Consider the following 18479-nt stretch of genomic DNA (forward strand, 5'->3'; position numbering starts at 1 on the left):
TGGTAGTTCTATTTTTAGATTTTTGAGGAACCTCCATACTGTTCTCCATAGTGGCTGTACCAATTCACATTCCCACAAGCAGTGCAAGAGTGTTCCCTTTTCTCCACACCCTCTCCAGCATTTATTGTTTCTAGATTTCTTGATGATGGCCATTCTGACTGGTGTGAGATGATATCTCATTGTAGTTTTGATTTGCATTTCTCTAATAATTAATGATGTTGAGCATTCTTTCATGTGTTTGTTGACAGTCTGTATATCTTCTTTGGAGAAATGCCTATTTAAGTCTTCTGCCCATTTTTGGATTGGGTTGTTTGTTTTTTTGCTATTGAGCTGCTTATAAATTTTGGAGATTAATCTTTTGTCAGTTGCTTCATTTGCAAATATTTTCTCCCATTCTGAGGGTTGTCTTTTGGTCTTGTTTATGGTATCCTTTGCTGTGCAAAAGCTTTGAAGTTTCATTAGGTCCCATTTGTTTATCTTTGTTTTTATTTCCATTTCTCTAGGAGGTGGGTCCAAAAGGATCTTGCGGTGATTTATGTCAGAGAGTGTTCTGCCTATGTTTTCCTCTAAGAGTTTGACAGTTTCTGGCCTTACATTTAGGTCTTTAATCCATTTTGAGCTTATTTTTGTGTATGGTGTTAGGGAATGATCTAATCTCATACTTTTACATGTCCCTGTCCAGTTTTCCCAGCACCAATTATTGAAGAGGCTGTCCTTTCTCCACTGTACATTCCTGCCACCTTTATCAAAGATAAGTTGACCATATGTGAGTGGGTTTATCTCTGGGCTTTCTATCCTGTTCCATTGATCTATCTTTCTGTTTTTGTGCCAGTACCACACTGTCTTGATCATTGTAGCTTTGCAGGATAGTCTGAAGCCAGGGAGCCTGATTCCTCCAGCTCCGTTTTTCGTTCTCAAGATTGCTTTGGCTATTCGGGGTCCTTTTTTTTTTCCAAACAAATTTTGAAATTATTTGTTCTAGTTCTGTGAAAAATGCCACTGGTAGTTTGATAGGGATTGCATGGAATCTGTAGATTGCTTTGGGTAGGAGAGTCATTTTCACAATATTGATTCTTCCAATCCAGGAGCATGGTATATCTCTCCATCTATTTGTATCATCTTTAATTTCTTTCATCAGTGTCATAATTTTCTGCATACAGGCCTTTTGTCTCCTTAGGTAGGCTTATTCCTAGATATTTTATTCTTTTTGTTGCAATGGTAAATGGGAGTGTTTTCTTGATTTCACTTTCAGATTTTTCATCATTAGTATATAGGAATGCCAGAGATTTCTGTGCATTAATTTTGTATCCTGCTACTTTACCAAATTCATTGATTAGCTCTAGTAGTTTTCTGGTAGCATCTTTAGGATTCTCTATGTATAGTATCATGTCATCTGCAAACAGTGACAGCTTTACTTCTTCTTTTCCAATTTGGATTCCTTTTATTTCCTTTTTTTCTCTGATTGCTGTGGCTAAACCTTCCAAAACTATGTTGAATAAAAGTGGTGAGAGTGGGCAGCCTTGTCTTGTTCCTGATCTTAGTGGAAATGGTTTCAGTTTTTCACCATTGAGGACGATGTTGGCTGTGGGTTTGTCATATATGGCCTTTATTATGTTGAGGAAACTTCCCTCTATGCCTACTTTCTGCAGGGTTTTTATCATAAATGGGTGTTGAATTTTGTCAAAAGCTTTCTCTGCATCTATTGAGATGATCATATGGTTTTTTCTCCTTCAATTTGTTAATATGGTGTATCACATTGATTGATTTGCATATATTGAAGAATCCTTGCATTCCTGGAATAAACCCCAGTTGATCATGGTGTATGATCCTTTTAATGTGCTGTTGGATTCTGATTGCTAGTTTTTTGTTGAGGATTTTTGCATCTATGTTCATCAGTGATGTTGGCCTGTAGTTTTCTTTCTTTGTGACATCCTTTCCTGGTTTTGGTATCAAGGTGATGGTGGACTCGTAGAATGAGTTTGGAAGTGTTCCTCCCTCTGTTATATTTTGGAAGAGTTTGAGAAGGATAAGTGTTAGCTCTTCTCTAAATGTTTGATAGAATTCGACTGTGAAGCCATCTGGTCCTGGGCTTTTGTTTGTTGGAAGATTTTTAATCACAGTTTCAATTTCAATGCTTGTGATTGGTCTACTCATATTTTCTATTTATTCCTGAGTCAGTCTTGGCAGGTTGTGCATTTCTAAGAATTTGTCCATTTCGTCCAGGTTGTCCATTTTATTGGCATAGAGTTGCTTGTAATAATCTCTCATGATCTTTTGTATTTCTGCAGTGTCAGTTGTTACTTCTCCTTTTTCATTTCTAATTCTATGATTTCAGTCTTCTCCCTTCTTTTCTTGATGAGTCTGGCTAATGGTTTATCAATTTTGTTTATCTTCTCAAAGAACCAGCTTTTAGTTTTATTGATCTTTGCTATCTTTTCCTTCATTTCTTTTTCATTTATTTCTGATCTGATCTTTATGATTTCTTTCCTTCTGGTAACTTTGGGGTTGTTTTGTTTTTCTTTCTCTAATTGCTTTAGGTGCAGGGTCAGGTTATTTACCTGAGATGTTTCCTGTTTCTTAAGGTGGGATTGTATTGCTATAAACTTCCCCCTTAGAACTGCTTTTGCTGTGTCCCGTAGGTTTTGGGTCGTCATTTCTCCATTGTCATTTGTTTCTAGGTATTTTTTTATTTCCTCTTTGATTTCTTCAGTGATCACTTCGTTATTAAATAGTGTATTGTTTAGCCTCCCTGTGTTTGTATTTTTTACAGATCTTTTCCTGTAATTGATGTCTAGTGTAATAGCATTGTGGTCGGAAAAGATACTTGATACAATTTCAATTTTCTTAAATTTACCAAGGCTTTATTTGTGACCCAAGATATCATCTATCCTGGAGAATGTTCCATGAGCACTTGAGAAAAATGTGTATTCTGTTGTTTTTGGATGGAATGCCCTATAAATATCATTTAAGTCCATCTTGTTTAATGTATCATTTAAAGCTTGTGTTTCCTTATTTATTTTCATTTTGGATGATCAGTCCATTGGTGAAAGTGGGGTGTTGAAGTCCACTATTATGAGTGTGTTACCATCAATTTCCCCTTTTATGGCTGTTAGTATTTGCCTTATGTATTGAGGTGCTCCTATGTTGGGTGCATAAATATTTACAATTGTTATATCTTCTTCTTGGATCGATCCCTTGATCATTATGTAGTGTCCTTCTTAGTCTCTTCTAATAGTCTTTATTTTAAAGTCTATTTTGTCTGATATAAGAATTGCTACTCCAGCTTTCTTTTGATTTCCACTTGCATGGAATACCTTTTTCCATCCCCTTACTTTTAATCTGTATGTGTCTCTAGGTGTGAAGTGAGTCTCTTGTAGACAGCATATATATGGGTCTTGTTTTTGTATCCATTCAGCCAATCTGTGTCTTTTGGTGGGAGCATTTAGTCCATTTACATTTAAGGTAATTATTGATATGTATGTTCCTATTCCCATTTCCTTAATTGTTTTGGGTTCGTTATTGTAGGTCTTTTCCTTCTGTTGTGTTTCTTGCCTAGAGAAGTTCCTTTAGCATTTGTTGTAAAGCTGGTTTGGTGGTTCTGAACTCTCTCAGCTTTTGCTTGTCTGTAAACGTTTTAATTTCTCCATCAAATCTGAATGAGATCCTTGCTGGGTAGAGTAATCTTGGTTGCAGGTTTTTCTCCTTCATCACTTTAAATATGTCCTGCCACTCCCTTCTGGCTTGTAGAGTTTCTGCTGAGAGATCAGCTGTTAACCTGATGGGGATTCCCTTGTGTGTTATTTGTTGTTTTTCCCTTGCTGCTTTTAATATGATTTCTTTGTGTTTAATTTTTGATTAATATGTGTCTTGGTGTATTTCTCCATGGATTTATTCTGTATCGACTCTCTGTGCCTCCTGGACTTAAGTATTTCCTTTCCAATATTAAGGAATTTTTCAAATATAATCTCTTCAAATATTTTCTCAGTCCCTTTCTTTTTCTCTTCCTCTTCTGGAACCCCTATAATTTGAATGTTGGTGCATTTAATGTTGTCCCAGAGGTCTCTGAGACTGTCTGCAGTTCTTTTCATTCTTTTTCCTTTATTCTGCTCTGCAGCAGTTATTTCCACTATTTTATCTTCCCTGTCACTTATCCATTCTTCTGCCCCAGTTATTCTGCTATTGATCCCATCTAGAGTATTTTTCATTTCATTTATTGTGTGTTTTTTTTTTAATTTTTATTTATTTATTTATGGCTGTGTTGGGTCTTCGTTTCTGTCCGAGGGCTTTCTCTAGTTGCGGCAAGTGGGGTCCACTCCTCATCGCAGTGCACGGGCCTCTCACTATCGCGGCCCCTCCCGTTGCGGAGCACAGGCTCCAGACGCGCAGGCTCAGTAATTGTGGCTCACGGGGCCAGCCGCTCCGCGGCATGTGGCATCTTCCCAGACCAGGGCTCGAACCCGTGTCCCCTGCATTGGCAGGCAGACTCTCAACCACTGCACCACCAGGGAAGCCCCTTATTGTGTTTTTAATTGATGCTTGATTCATCTTTAGTTCTTCTAGGTCCTTGTTAACTCTTTCTTGCATTTTGTCCATTCTTTTTCCAAGATTTTGGGTCATCTTTACTATCATTATTCTGAATTCTTTTTCAGGTAGACTGTCTATTACCTCTTCATTTGTTAGGTCTGGTGGGTTTTTATCTTGCTCCTTCATCTGCTGTGTGTTTTTCTGTCTTCTCATTTTGCTTCTCTTACTGTGTTTGATGTCTCCTTTTTGCAGGCTGCAGATTTGTAGTTCCCGTTGTTTTTGGTGTCTGTCCCCAGTGGCTAAGGTTGTTTCAGTGGGTTGTGTAGGCTTCCTGGTGGGGGGGACTAGTGCCTATGTTCTGGTGGATGAGGCTCGATCTTGTCTTTCTGGTGGACAAGTCCACGTCTGGTGGTGTGTTTTGGGGTGCCTGTGGCCTTATTATGTTTTTAGGCAGCCTCTCTGCTAATGGGTGGGGTTGTGTTCCTGTCTTGCTAATTGTTTGGCATAGGGTGACCAGCACTGTAGCTTGCTGGTCGTTGACTGAAGCTGGGTGCTGGTGTTGAGATGGAGATCTCTGGGAGATTTTCGCTGCTTGATATTATGTGGAGCTGGGAGGTCTCTTGTGGACCCGTGTCCTGAAGTTGGCTCTCCCACTTCAGAGGCACAGCACTGACTCCTGGCTGCAGCTCCAAGAGCCTTTCATCTACCCGGCTCAGAATAAAAGGGAGAAAAAGTAGAACGAAAGAATTAGTAGAAGAAAGAAAGAGAGAAAGAAAGAAGGAAAGAAAGGAAGGAAGGAAGAAAGAAAGGAGGGAGCGGGAAAGAAAGAATGAAAGAAAGAAAGAAACAAACAAAGAAAGGAGGGGGAGGGAGGAAGGGAAGGTAGGAAAAAGAGAAAGAGAGAAGATAAAGTAAAATAGAATAAAGTATGATAAAATATAGCAGCATTATAAAAATAAAAAGGTAATTATTAAAAAAAAAAGGACAGATAGAACCCTGGGACAATTGGTGGAAGCAAAGCTATACAGAGAAAATCTCACACAGAAGCATACACGTACACATTCACAAAAAGAGAACGGGGGAAAAATCGTAAATCTTGCTCTCAAAGTCCACCTCCTCAATTTGGGATAATTCATTGTAGAAAGAGGAAAAGGGGAAAGAGTCTTAAATCTTGCTCTCAAAGTCCACCTCCTCAATTTGGGATGATTCGTTATTTATTCATGTATTCCACAGACGCAGGGCACATCCAGTGGACTGTGGAGCTTTAATCCGCTGCCTCCGAGGCTGCACAGAGAGATTTCCCTGTCTCTTCTTTATTCTCACAGCTCTCGGCTCTCAGCTTTGGACTCGGCCCCACCTCTGCGTGTAGGTTGCCGGAGGGCATCTGTTCTTCGCTCAGACAGGACGGGTTTAAAGGAGCCGCTGATTCGGGGGCTCTGGCTCACTCAGGCCGAGGGGAGGGAGGGGCACAGAGTGCGGGGCGAGCCTGCGGCCGCAGAGGCCAGCATGACGTTGCACCAGCCCGTGGCGCGCCGTGCACTCTCCTGGGGAAGCCGTCCCTGGATCCCGGGACCCCGGCAGTGTCAGGCTGCACAGGCTCCTGGGAGGGGAGGTGTGGATAGTGACCTGCGCTCGCACAGGCCTCTTGGCGGCAGCAGCAGCAGCCCCAGCGTCCCACGCCTGTCTCCGGGGTCCACGCCTTTAGCCGCGGCTCACGCCCGTCTCTGGAGCTTCTTTAAGCAGCGCTCTTAATCCCCTCTCCTCGCGCACCAGGAAACAAAGAGGGAAGAAAAAGTCTCTTGCCTCTTCGGCAGCTCCAGACTTTTTCCCGGACTCCCTCCAGGCTAGCCGTGGTGCACTAACCCCTTCAGGCTCTCTTCCTGCCGCCAGCCCCAGTCCTCTCCCTGCGCTCCGACTGAAACCCGATACCCGAGCCTCAGTTCCCAGCCCCGCCCGCCCCGGCGGGTGAGCAGACAAGCCTCTCAGGCTGGTGAGTGCCTGAGGGCACCGATCCTCTGTGCCGGAATCTCTCCGCTTTGCCCTCCACACCCCTGTTGCTGTGCTCTCCTCCGTGGCTCCGAAGCTTTCCCCTTCCACCACCCGCAGTCTCCGCCCGCGAAGGGACTTCCTAGTGTGTGGAAACGATTCCTCCTTCATGGCTCCCTCCCACTGGTGCAGGTCCCGTCCCTATCCTTTTGTCTCTGTTTATTCTTTTTTCTTTTGCCCTACCCAGGTACGTGGGGAGTTTCTTGCCTTTTGGGGGGTCTGAGGTCTTCTGTCAGTGTTCAGTGGGTGTTCTGTAGGAGTTGTTCCACGTGTAGATGAATTTCTGATGTATCTGTGGGGAGGAAGGTGATCTCCGCGTCTTACTCTTCCGCCATCTTCCCCCGGGATCAGCCTTTGTATTTTTAAAGGGGTTATATCTCTGAAAGATATCTCCTTCAGCAGCAGCTGGCATAGGAGCCTGGTGTAAAATGAAGGATGTTGCCCACCATCCAGTTCTGCAAGGATTGAGTCACTGGCCACTGCAGTCGCTGACCTACAGTGCACCCTGAAAGGAATTCAGGGTGAAGATCAGGAAAGTGGCACTCTGTGCTCTTCCACAACTCTCCTTTGTAAGCTTTATCTACGCTGCCTGGGCTACAGTCACACGGGGAAATCCTTTCCTGACAGATATAGTGCAGGGAGCCTGTCACGTGGCTCACGAAGCGGCCGCCGCCAACCAGCCTCCCTGAAGCCCCTGCCGCTCCCCGCGAGACTTGTATGTCTTCTTTGGAGAAATGTCTATTTAGATCTTCTGCACATTTTTAATTAGGTTGTTTGTCTTTTTGATATTGAGCTGCATGAGCTGTTTGTGTATTTTGGAGATTAATCCCTTGTCGGTCACTTCATTTGCAAATATTTTCTCCCATTCTGTGTGTTGCCTTTTTGTTTTGTTTATGGTTTCCTTTGTCATGGAACTTTAAAGTATTTTTTTTAGAACATTAAAGTATTTTTAAAAAGTAAATATGTATTAGAGCCTGGGGATAAAGGAACTAAAATAATTTTAATTGTTTTCTTTCAAACAGATTCCAGAGATGAGTGTAATACTCTTTGACTTAGTTCATGTCTGTACAAAGACAGATTTCTCTTGTCCTTATTGTCATATTGACTGATCTAATCACTTTCAATTTATGAAAGAAATATTAGTATTATGCATAGAGTATCTCATTTTACTCTTTGGAATATATTTCTTTACTGTTCTCATAAGAATAGTTTTTTCTTAAGCGTAGGTTAGCGTAATGATAGTGTATTGGTTCCAAACACAGGAGATTTCTAGGTACATATATGATGTCTACTTAAAATAATCTGATCAAATAAGATAATGATTTTACATGATTTTTTGAAATACATAACGACAGCATCTCTTATTCACTTACAGTGATCTAAGTGCCAGGCTTGTCTGCTAACCTTTTTTAACCACCGTGTGCAACAGGAACTTGTATTATTACTATTTTATAGATGAGTAAACTGAAGGTTAGCAAGACTAAGGAAACTACATTAGAGTACACGACAGGGAAGTTAATGGAGGATGTTGCCAAAAAGAATCCAAAATCTAGATAGCCTGCAGTGCTTTGTTAAGGAATTTAGAATCGCTATATAGTGCACTGGATTCCACTTAAGGTTTCTGAGTTGGGAAATTAAAAACAGAGTAGAGACCTTGGAAAATTAATCTGACAACATTGTTCTGTTTGAGCTCTCAAACTTCCTCCCACTTGAGTTCACAGCAATATTCCAAGATTTCTTGGTCAAGACTGTTTTAAATCATTTCAGCCTAACAAGGTTGGATTATACACATTCTGTCCAAGGCTGGTTAGCCAGCACAACTATTTTGTACTGATTTATATATATTCAATTCTAGCCAGTCATAGGTAGGGAATCATAATAGCTACATTTATTGAGCAGCTGCTTTTACCAAATCTTACAGTTCAGAGAGTCAGAAATCGCAGCTTAAGCAAAAAAGGATCTTATTATTTGGTGTTTCTGTGACCCAGCCCAGTACTTGGCCCATGTTGATAATTTTAAGAAATGCTTTTCAGACTGAATAAAATATCTAAATGAGTATATATTAGTAAAGGACAAAAATGCTTTCTCTCATCACTGAATTAAAGTTAAATAGTTTTATTTTGTACTATACTGTTCTATTGTTTAAAAGAGTTTTGTAACTAGGTAATAACTATTCATCATCTAATAGTTGCTGTACTGTTCAATCATTTAAAGGTATTTATTATATAAATATTATGTGCCAAGTGCTCTGTCAGGCACAGCCCTTCCTCTTTGGAGCTTTCAGTCTAGAGATTCTGTAAGAGCTGATAACTAGTAGCAGATACAAGTGTATTACGTTTCCTTCATTTAATATTTCTATTCTGAATCTATTATTTCCTGCACTGGGAGAGGAAGAGGATGATCAGGTCACATTTTACCTTATCTACCTACCTACAAAGTAAAGCCACACATTTTTTGTGTATGGATGGACATATGGCACTATGAAATATTTCAAGGTGTTCTTCAAACAAAAGCTAATGAGGTTAATATGAATCATTAGGTACAAACAAGGCACCCAAAATGCTTTCCTGAGCACAAGCTATTGCTGTTCTTTTTGGCTCATAATCTCTGCTTTCTGGTATTTTTATTTATCTTTCCGTTTAGGTCCTCCCCCTTTGAGTAAAGTTGTTCAGTAACAGTAATGATCTCTTATACCTCATAATCACTTCTTTACTTAGCATAATGTCATCCATTCATTCAAAAAGATGTTTCTATATGCGAGGCACTGTGATAACTCTGGAAAATAGACAGGAACATGATATGGTTCCTGGCACCAAGAAGCTTAAAATCTGAAAGGGGATAAGAGATTAACATGTGTAACAAAAGGCTGACACAAAATTAAGGAAAAGTAGAGATCAGTGTATTAGTAGCAAATGTCTATGAATATCAAGAAGACTTCACAACATAGGTATTTTTAAGCAGGATCTTTAAAGAGAGAAAAAATTATGCATATGAAAGTGGAAATAATACATCCATATAAGATGTTATGCATATGAAAGTGGAAATAAGATGTCCACATAGAGGAGTACATTTGCAATTTTGGACACTTTCAAAAATAAAGCATTATTAAACAGATGTTGTATTCATTTTTCCTTGGGAGTTTATGAGCCATAATGAATGTGTGAAGGAAGTAAATGGTGCAGAGTTGGGGAGAGTATTGTATGAAGCCAATGTTTTTGAAATCTCAAATAGACACCCAGGCAAGGTGTAGGGATGTTAGATTTTTCGTTTGTCATTAGGTGACATAATACATAGTGAATTAACAAGCAAATAGTTTTCCTTTCTAACATTAAAGTTGTTCTTCTGTTCAATCATTCACCTGTTTGTTCATTGAAACAAATAGCCATTCCTAGCTATCTTGTGCCAGGAATTATGGGTATAAATATGTATCAAATAAAGTCCTTGACCTCAAAAAAAATTCACAATATCCAGGAAGATAGACAAGTAAACACAGTTACAATATAGTATGATAAATGTTACAAGCAAGAAAAATAAGAACGTATCTTACTGGGTTTGGCATTCTTCTTCTTCTACGTCCTTATATGAAGAGTCATCTACAATCTTTCCTCAATAGTCAAAGAAGGAAGTATAGTGTGATCTAATGTTTATCAAAGCAAACATGTGTCAGGTTTTTTGGTTGGGAGGGTGGGTGTTAATCAACTTCATTAAAGCTTAGTTTCTTCAGCTGTAAAAGAGAAATAGCAGCAACAGAAAAATCTAGTGTGGCTTGCCTCAGTAAGAATCCTGTGCACCGCAAGGAAGAGTAGCCCCTCCTCGCCGCATCTAGAGAAAGCCTACGTGCAACAACGAAGACCCAATGCAGCCAAAAATAATAAATAAAAAAATTTTTTAAAGAAAGAGAGAGAGCATCTTAAAAAAGAAAAGAAAAATCTAGTGTGGCTTGCAAAACCACCTGTTAGAGATTTCAAATTCTTTTAGGCTAAATCCTGATAATTAAATGAAATAATTCTGTAAAGCATATAGCAAGTGCCTGTCATGTAGAATGTGCTCATAATGATCAATCATTAATTACTTGTAAAAGCTATGTTTTTCCCCACTAAACTGTAAGCTTCATGAGGAGAGAAGGAATCCTTTCAATAAGATTTCACAGATGTTCATTTGTTCTCTGATTTCTTCAAATGTAGCCCAGCTCACCATAAGGGTATTAATTAAATTGTTAGGTAGTTGTAACATTGTTCAAAACCCTCCTTATATTTAATAAATATAATTTCCCTCATTTATACTCGCATCTGACCTTCAGAACATCTTTATTAACAGATGGTACTTAATAATGTTATTAGATGATCCTATATTTTACAAATGAGAAGATACATTCAAGTAAACCGAATATGTGACTCTCCAGGGTATAAGGCTTAGACAGGACCAGATCCAAAGCTTAAGTCCAAGTCTTCTGACTCCAAGCCCAGTGCTCCTCCCAATACAAGCAAAGAGCTTAGCAAATGCAGCCCATGCTCAAGGGAGGCAGTACAGTGGTTTAGCATAAGGCACACTTTGGATTTTGTCTTAGCTTTGTGACTTTGAGTGATTTATTTCATCTCATTAAATTTCAGTTTTCCTACATGTAAAATGGGAAGGGTGATAGTATCAGCCACGAAGGGTACCGATGATTAAACGAGTTGGTGTATATAAAGTGGCTCATTTAGAAAGTGCTCAGTAAGTATTATTCTGCCACCATTCCTGGTTAGATTTAACAATAGGAACTTTAGGAGACATTTAATAAATATAAGCTATTGTTAGAAAGGGCTTAAGAAACTCCTTCCTTTCCTGTCCTAAGTCATTTAGTAGTTGTCTTGGTTCACTGTTAATATCTTAATTTTCCCACATCTCTTCACTTAGCTCAGAAATTCTTTATCAAAGTACCCAACATTCTCTATGATGTAGCCCCGTCTCTCCTCACTCTCTCCCTGTTCGCTCCCTTTCCCAAAGCAAACTATCTGCCATTCCTTGACTATCCCTCTGGCTCCCAGACCCAAAGTTTCTTCTCATCTCCCCGGGTTCAGACTCTCCTGGTACTTCACGATTCTTTTAAATACAATGCTTCCATAAAGCACTCCTAGCTAGAGGCCATGCATGGAGTCTCACTTACAGATTATAAGAACATCGTTGATTTTATAGAGCTTGTCGTTATTGTTCTCCTTTAGATTTCATTGTTATAATTTTTTAAGAATTTATAACAGGGGTAGATTTATGTGTGATTGACTCTTCAGGTTAATTCAACAAAGACTGATTTCATACCCACAATGTAAGAGAGTGCCAAGGGCAGCTCTGACATAAAAAGAGATGTACTCTCTGCCTTCAGCAAATTCCAATAATATTTCTTTAAAAATGGTGGTGCTGGGGCTTCCCTGGTGGCGCAGTGGTTGGGAGTCTGCCTGCTAATGCAGGGGACATGGGTTCGAGCCCTGGTCTGGGAGGGTCCCACATGCCGTGGAGCAACTAGGCCCGTGAGCCACAACTACTGAGCCTGCGCGTCTGGAGCCTGTGCTCCGCAACAAGAGAGGCCACGATAGTGAGAGGCCCGCGCACCGCGATGAAGAGTGGCCCCTGCTCGCCACAACTAGAGAAACCCCTCACACAGAAACGAAGACCCAACAAAGCAAAAATAAGTTAATTAATTAATAAAAAACTCCTACCCACAGCATCTTCTAAAAAAAATAAAATAAAATAACTGAGCTACGATGCTGTGTCTGACTTTAAAAAAAATGGTGGTGCTATGTAAAGGGAGGAATAATTCCCTAATAAGTGATTAGTATCAATGATCTTCATTAGGAAAAAGAGCACAGTGGTAACTGGCATTGACACCAAAATTCACTCCCTGAATATCCAAAGCAGTGCCAGAACTGGACACCACCGTTTTCTACTTGATTTTACCCCTTTTAGGGCTATAATAGTATTTAATAGGATTTCGGATCTGAAAAAAGTTCTTGAGAAATAGTTTAGTCTACCAGCTTGCCTGGAACATGTATTTTCCTAGACAGACAAAAGAGGATCGTTCTATTGAATTACGGGAAACTTAGTATTCTTTTTGTGAATTGGATTGTGGTCTGGAAGTGGAGAAAGGAGAAGAGTTTGTTCTTTGCTTCCTCCTTCACTTTCTTCCTTCTTTTCCTTTTATTTTTAAAAAAAGCTAGGGCTTCCCTGGTGGCGCAGTGGTTGAGAGCCCGCCTGCCGATTCAGGGGACACGGGTTCGTGCCCCGGTTCGGGAAGATCCCACGTGCCGCGGACCGGCTGGGCCCGTGAGCCATGCCCGTGGGCCATGCCCGTGGAGCCTGCGCGTCCGAAGCCTGTGCTCCGCAACGGGAAAGGCCCACATACCGCAACAAACAAACAAAAAGACCCGGGCAATTTTCAAGGTAAACTTTTTCTTTAAGCACCTCTCCGAAGGGGCCGGGTTTTCTTCTTCTGGGGACTGATGCTGCTTCTTGCTCTCCGGGATTGGTTGAGAGTAAACTAGAAATACTTTCAGGGGCGGAGAAACTGGGAGTGCCCTGGGAGTGCGAGTGGTCTGGGCTGGGAGTGGACTCTAGGCTGCAGAACTGCTAAGAGCGGCCCTCGAAGGAGGAAGCCTTTGCCCCGCCGCCCGCAAGGCAGCAGGGGGGTCACCGCAGAGGCACCGGTCCCCGGAGGCCCCGCTGGCCACACGCTAAGATGTGGAATCCCCTGCACGAAACCGACTCGACCTTTGTCGCCTGGCGCCGCCCGCGCTGGCTGTGCGCTGGGGCCCTGGTGCTGGCCGCCTGCCTCTTCGTCCTCGGCTTCCTCTTCGGTACGGGGGCCCTCGCCACGCACAGCCCCGAGCCTACCCGGCTGTTCGGCGGTTCGCGGGACTCCCGGGCCAGCTGCCGCGTGGGGCCAGCTGCTGGTCTCCCGGTCTCCCGGGGGGTGGGGGCGGAGATCGGGTTGGGGCAACGTGGGGACGAGCAACCGCGAGTTAGGTGGGAGTTGCTGGGGGCGGTGCACAGTTGGGTTCTGGACGGGATACTGTAGGACAGTCAGCCAGGGTAAGGAGTAGAACGGAGAGACTCAAACTGAACTTGAGAAAGTTCCGATTGCTGAGGCCCTGCGAGGAATCGGTACGTTTTAGCAGGAGCGCCGGATCTCTGGGGGCATTTGCTAGGTCGTCCAAGGAGCTTTGCAAGAAACGACTCTTACCTGTTTGGGGTCTTTATCTAGTGCCTGTGCCTGGAACTGCTTCGTGTATACAGTAGGTAGAACTCAGGGCATTGCTGCGTGGGAGCCCTATCCTCTCATTCTTTCGTCCTTGGGAGTAAATAAAGAGGAACATTCAGGAGCTAACTGGCTGACATTGTCAGTGCTCTGAACAGATCCTTAATAGCAGTTCTTTAGCGTTTTCCCCTGTGTACCGATTTGCAGACTTAACCCAACTCTCCATGATAACCAGGGGGCAGCACAGATTCGCTGAGACTCTTTTAAATTCTAATTTTAACTCTGCAACTTCTCTGGCCTTGAGCGAGTTACTGAGTCTCTCTGAGCCACAGTTTGTCAACCTTTATAAGAATACTATAAATTCTGTAACTTAGTGGGAATCGTAAACGAAATAGCATCTAAAGCTCCTGGCACAGTATTGGGGTATTGGCACTTTAAAAAAAATTCTTTCCTGGTGAGGAGATGCTTCTAACTGGACATTAATGCACAGGACTAGCATTAAGGTATAGCCTGGTAGTTCGGCCATACTCTGAATTCTGGATCCCCTTTCTGGGATTTAGAAGACCAGGGCATAGACCAACTAAGCTGGCTCAAATTCAGCCTCTTCTTGCTTGTTGTGTAACCTTTGAGCCACACTCTGCTCGTAACTAGCATGCGGATATTAGGGTTATCGTGGGGCTTAGATAAGTGTGCTCGTTAAGGGCACAATTCAACTCGAGTTTCAGTTTTCTCAGCTGTACAACGTGGGCAAGGGTAGCATGAGGATTAAGATCTTCTGCATCTTTTAAAAGCATTTTATTCATCCCAGTATTGCCCTCAGCCCCATCCTTATATTCACTGCTCAATGGCTGTGGGTTCTTTATTAATGTTTGTTAACTTTTTCCTAGGATTCTCTGCTCCCTCCCTCCCACAGGCCTCTGTCCTCTTTATCCAGCTCATTTTTTAGATCTCGATTCAAACATTTCATCCTCCGAGTGCCCTTATCCTACAGTCTAATCCAAGTCCCTTTATTTTACATACTGGTGAAACTGTATTTCCATTTGCTGCCAACCATTTATTTCAATACGCATGTATATATGCATGTGTGTAACGTGTATGTGATTAATAACTGGAAAGCTCCATGAAAGCTAGCTGGGTGATTTTGGTAACCATTTTATGCACAAATCATATCATTTATCTAAATAAACTATGTCACGAAGCCAACTACCAGGCCTAATGGCTCTACGCGATCTGGCTACCCATTGCCTCTAGTCTCTGTTCACTGTGTGTCTTGCAGAGATGTTGGGTGAATTGGAGTTTCACTGTAACTCTCTGAAGTTGAACTTTTGAAGCCTACTTCAACTGCAAGCACAAAATATTTAAGCATATTTTGCTTTAGTTTCAGAACCAGAACAAATTACAAGTCTGAATTGCCTTCAACTCTTTGAAATAATTTATGTACTTGAAATATACTCATAATTAATTCTTTACAAACATTTACTAAATGCTTATTCTGGGTCAGCAGAGGCGTCGTCACTGGGGATAGAAGGTTTAAGGAGAAAGAAGGTGAATCTCCTTTTTGCCTTCATTTTTCCCATCAGTTGAACCATCTTCAATTTTAGCGCTAATTTCATAAAACATTTCTTAGAATAACAGCAATACTTATTGAAATTAGATTTAAAAATATGTTGCAACTGATTTGTAATTAAGTCTGTCTGCATGATTTTTTTTCCAATGGAAGTAGGCAAGAGCAATGAAACTTCAGAAAATCTCAGTTAATGCCAGAGGTAATTGATAATTTATGTTTTATATATGATAATACAATAATAAGGAAAAATAGGCCCTGTCTATAAGCTCATATCTCATTCCTATATTTGTTTGTATTTTACAGGATGGTTTATAAAATCCTCCAGTGAAGCTACTAACATTCCACACCATAATGTGAAGAAAGTATTTTTGGATGAGTTGAAAGCAGAGAACATCAAGACGTTCTTGTAGTAAGCATATACTTAAAAGTTTATTATTCTGTTTAGAAGTCTTGATCCAATATTTCATAAACAGAAACTGAGTTTTTAAAAAGGTTTTATTACTTAAGATCTTGTATCATGTTTCATCTGGAGAGGATTGTACCTTTAGCTGAACTTTATCATGATAGATGTTTTAAAGCATGTGTCAGCAAACTTTTCCTGTAAAGGTCCAGCTTTTGTAGGCCAGCTGATCTCTGTCCCAACTACTCAGCTCTGCTATTGTAGCACCAAAAAAGTGATAGTAAATACGTAATTGAATAAGTGTGACAGTTTCAATACAACTTTATTTGTAGGCACTGAAATTTAAATTTCATATACATGATATGTCACAAAATATTATTCCTCTTGATGTTTCTCACCTATTTAAAATGTGATAACCATTTTTAGCTTGTGGACTGTACAAAGAAAGGAAGTGAGCTGGATTTGGTCAGTGAAACATAGTTTGCTGACTCCTGTTTCAGAGGAAGATAGTGTATTTTAGTCAAAAGAATAAATTTTGGACTTCGAAGTCAGACATACACGAGTTTAAATACCATCTACGCCCACTGATATTAAAGTAACTTTGAGTGAATACTTAACCTTCCTGAGCCATCATTTTCACCTCTGTAAAATGGGATAGTGATTATTCTGATGAGCATGAAATTAGAGAGCATATTGGCGACCTAGTGTAAAAACCAGCTCCCTATTTCCTGAAATAGCTATCCCTGGTGTAGGGAAAAAGAGGTAAATGAGTAAATTTAAACAGTATTTGCAAGGCAACTAAAAATAAAACACTTTTATTGAATAATTGATTGGAATACTTAGCTTTTTCAAAGTGACATACTTGAAGTCCTGATAACGATTAAAGGACTCCTTAGTGAATACAAGTTATAATTTTATGTAAAAACAGTCAAGTAAGTATATATGTGTATAGATGTACATACACATAATCATACAAACACATATGTCTATTTAATTACGATAGAATTAAAACCATGAATAAAATTTGCTAGGGCACCTATCAAGTCTTTGGAAGGGCCATTTCAAGTGAGAGATCCAGAAGCTTAAATCTTGTGGAAATCCTTCTGCCTCTTGCCCTACTTTTACTATAATTATGTATAATAGGTATAATAAAAGTGGAAGTCTGGCAAGATATAATCTTCACTCCTAGACAGGGGTGCTGCCTCTGCTTCATTTTTCCTTTTCTAACCTGTGAGATGGAGTGACCAGAAAAGAAATAAAATGAATGCCTTCCTGTAGCTCACTTTCTGGGCCGTCAGCTTCTTGACTATTCTCTGTGGCCTTGACCAAGCTCTTCTAACTGTTTAGAACTCAAGAATTTTCATCATTAACAGACAAAAGAAAGAGATTAACAGAACCCCCCACTCACCCCTCCAAGGACCACAGAACCTCCAGAAGCCTCCTGGACTCTCCAGAATTCCAATTTGTCATTTATCCATCAGAGTGCTTTCAGTCTATTTAGACCCTTAGGTTAGGGGTCATTAAAGCCTCAGATCCTCTGTCTTGTTCCCCTTTCTAATCCTTTGCTTTACTACTAAAAATTCTCTACTACTTTTTTTTTTTCTTTTTGCCGGTATGCGGGCCTCTCACTGTTGTGGCCTCTCCCGTTGCGGACCACAGGCTCAGGATGCACAGGCTCAGCGGCCATGGCTCACGGGCCCAGCCACTCCGTGGCATGTGGGATCCTCCCGGACCGGGGCACGAACCCGTGTCCCCTGCATCAGCAGGCGGACTCTCAACCACTGAGCCACCAGGGAAGCCCTCTACTACTTCTAAGTCACCTGACTCTCAATAGTGGCTGGGGTAGGGGATTAAGTAGGGGCTGCCTTTTCAGTCTCCCTTGGGGTTCAAGGTCGTCCTATGTTTTCCCTTTTGTAACATCTAGTTAAATTCTCAGATCTGTTCACTATTTTGCATGTCTTTAGAGGGAATTTCCTTCTCCACCCTGTTCTGAAAGACAAGATTATTTCAGAAGAGTGTCTTAGCTTTCACTGATCTACATTTGAATACCAGTTCCATCTTTCACTGGCTGTCTTTAAGTCATCTAACTTCTCTAAGCACTGTGCATTTGTAAACCGGATGCAATGTATGAAAACAAGAATACCAATAGCTCCCTTTATTAATTGAGATAACATAATGATACTTGGAACATATATGAACTTTTCTAGCCAGACAGAGATATATGAGCCTATTTTTTTGTTGTTGTTGTTAATGCATGTTGTTGGCTATTTTGGATAATTCATAAATTATTCTTCTTATTAGAAAATAACTGGATATTCTAATAGAATCAAGACAGTGTGACACACTTCTCAATTCATTAAAACAAAAAAAAATGAACTTCTGTTTATTAGTAGTTGTCTAATTGAGCCTCAAATCTTTGTGAATTAGTGAGGTAGCAATATTTTCCCCATGTATGGATGAGAAATTTAAGACATGGCTAGGATTATACAACAAGTTAGTGGCAAAACCTGTAATACACTGATTTTGTGGCCAATTGATTTATTTATCCTTGGAAATAAATATTTTTTCCTACTCATCATTATCAGGATTAACTTTGCTCCAAATGAGTGGGTTCTAAACCTGATCATAGAACACCATTGCATCTTGGTGGGTAATGACAAAACTTATATCAGGAATTTCACTCATAATGTTACCGAACCAAACTTGGGTCTACT

At 40.7% G+C, this 18479-nt stretch overlaps 1 protein-coding gene across 1 annotated transcript in view; it reads left to right on the forward strand.

Annotated features, from left to right (window-relative positions):
- Positions 1-13133: 13133 nt before the first annotated feature.
- FOLH1 (folate hydrolase 1) overlaps positions 13134-18479 on the forward strand; it is a 57092-nt gene continuing 51746 nt past the window's right edge. The window contains exons 1-2 of the mRNA XM_081239508.1: positions 13134-13397; positions 15669-15774. Of these exons, the coding sequence (XP_081095634.1) occupies positions 13280-13397; positions 15669-15774 (224 nt within the window). The 5' untranslated portion in view covers positions 13134-13279. The remainder of the gene's footprint in view (positions 13398-15668; positions 15775-18479) is intronic.

Source organism: Mesoplodon bidens (genome assembly GCF_964165515.1).
Source record: "Mesoplodon bidens genome assembly, chromosome: 7".
NCBI classification, from domain to species: Eukaryota; Metazoa; Chordata; class Mammalia; order Artiodactyla; family Ziphiidae; genus Mesoplodon; species Mesoplodon bidens.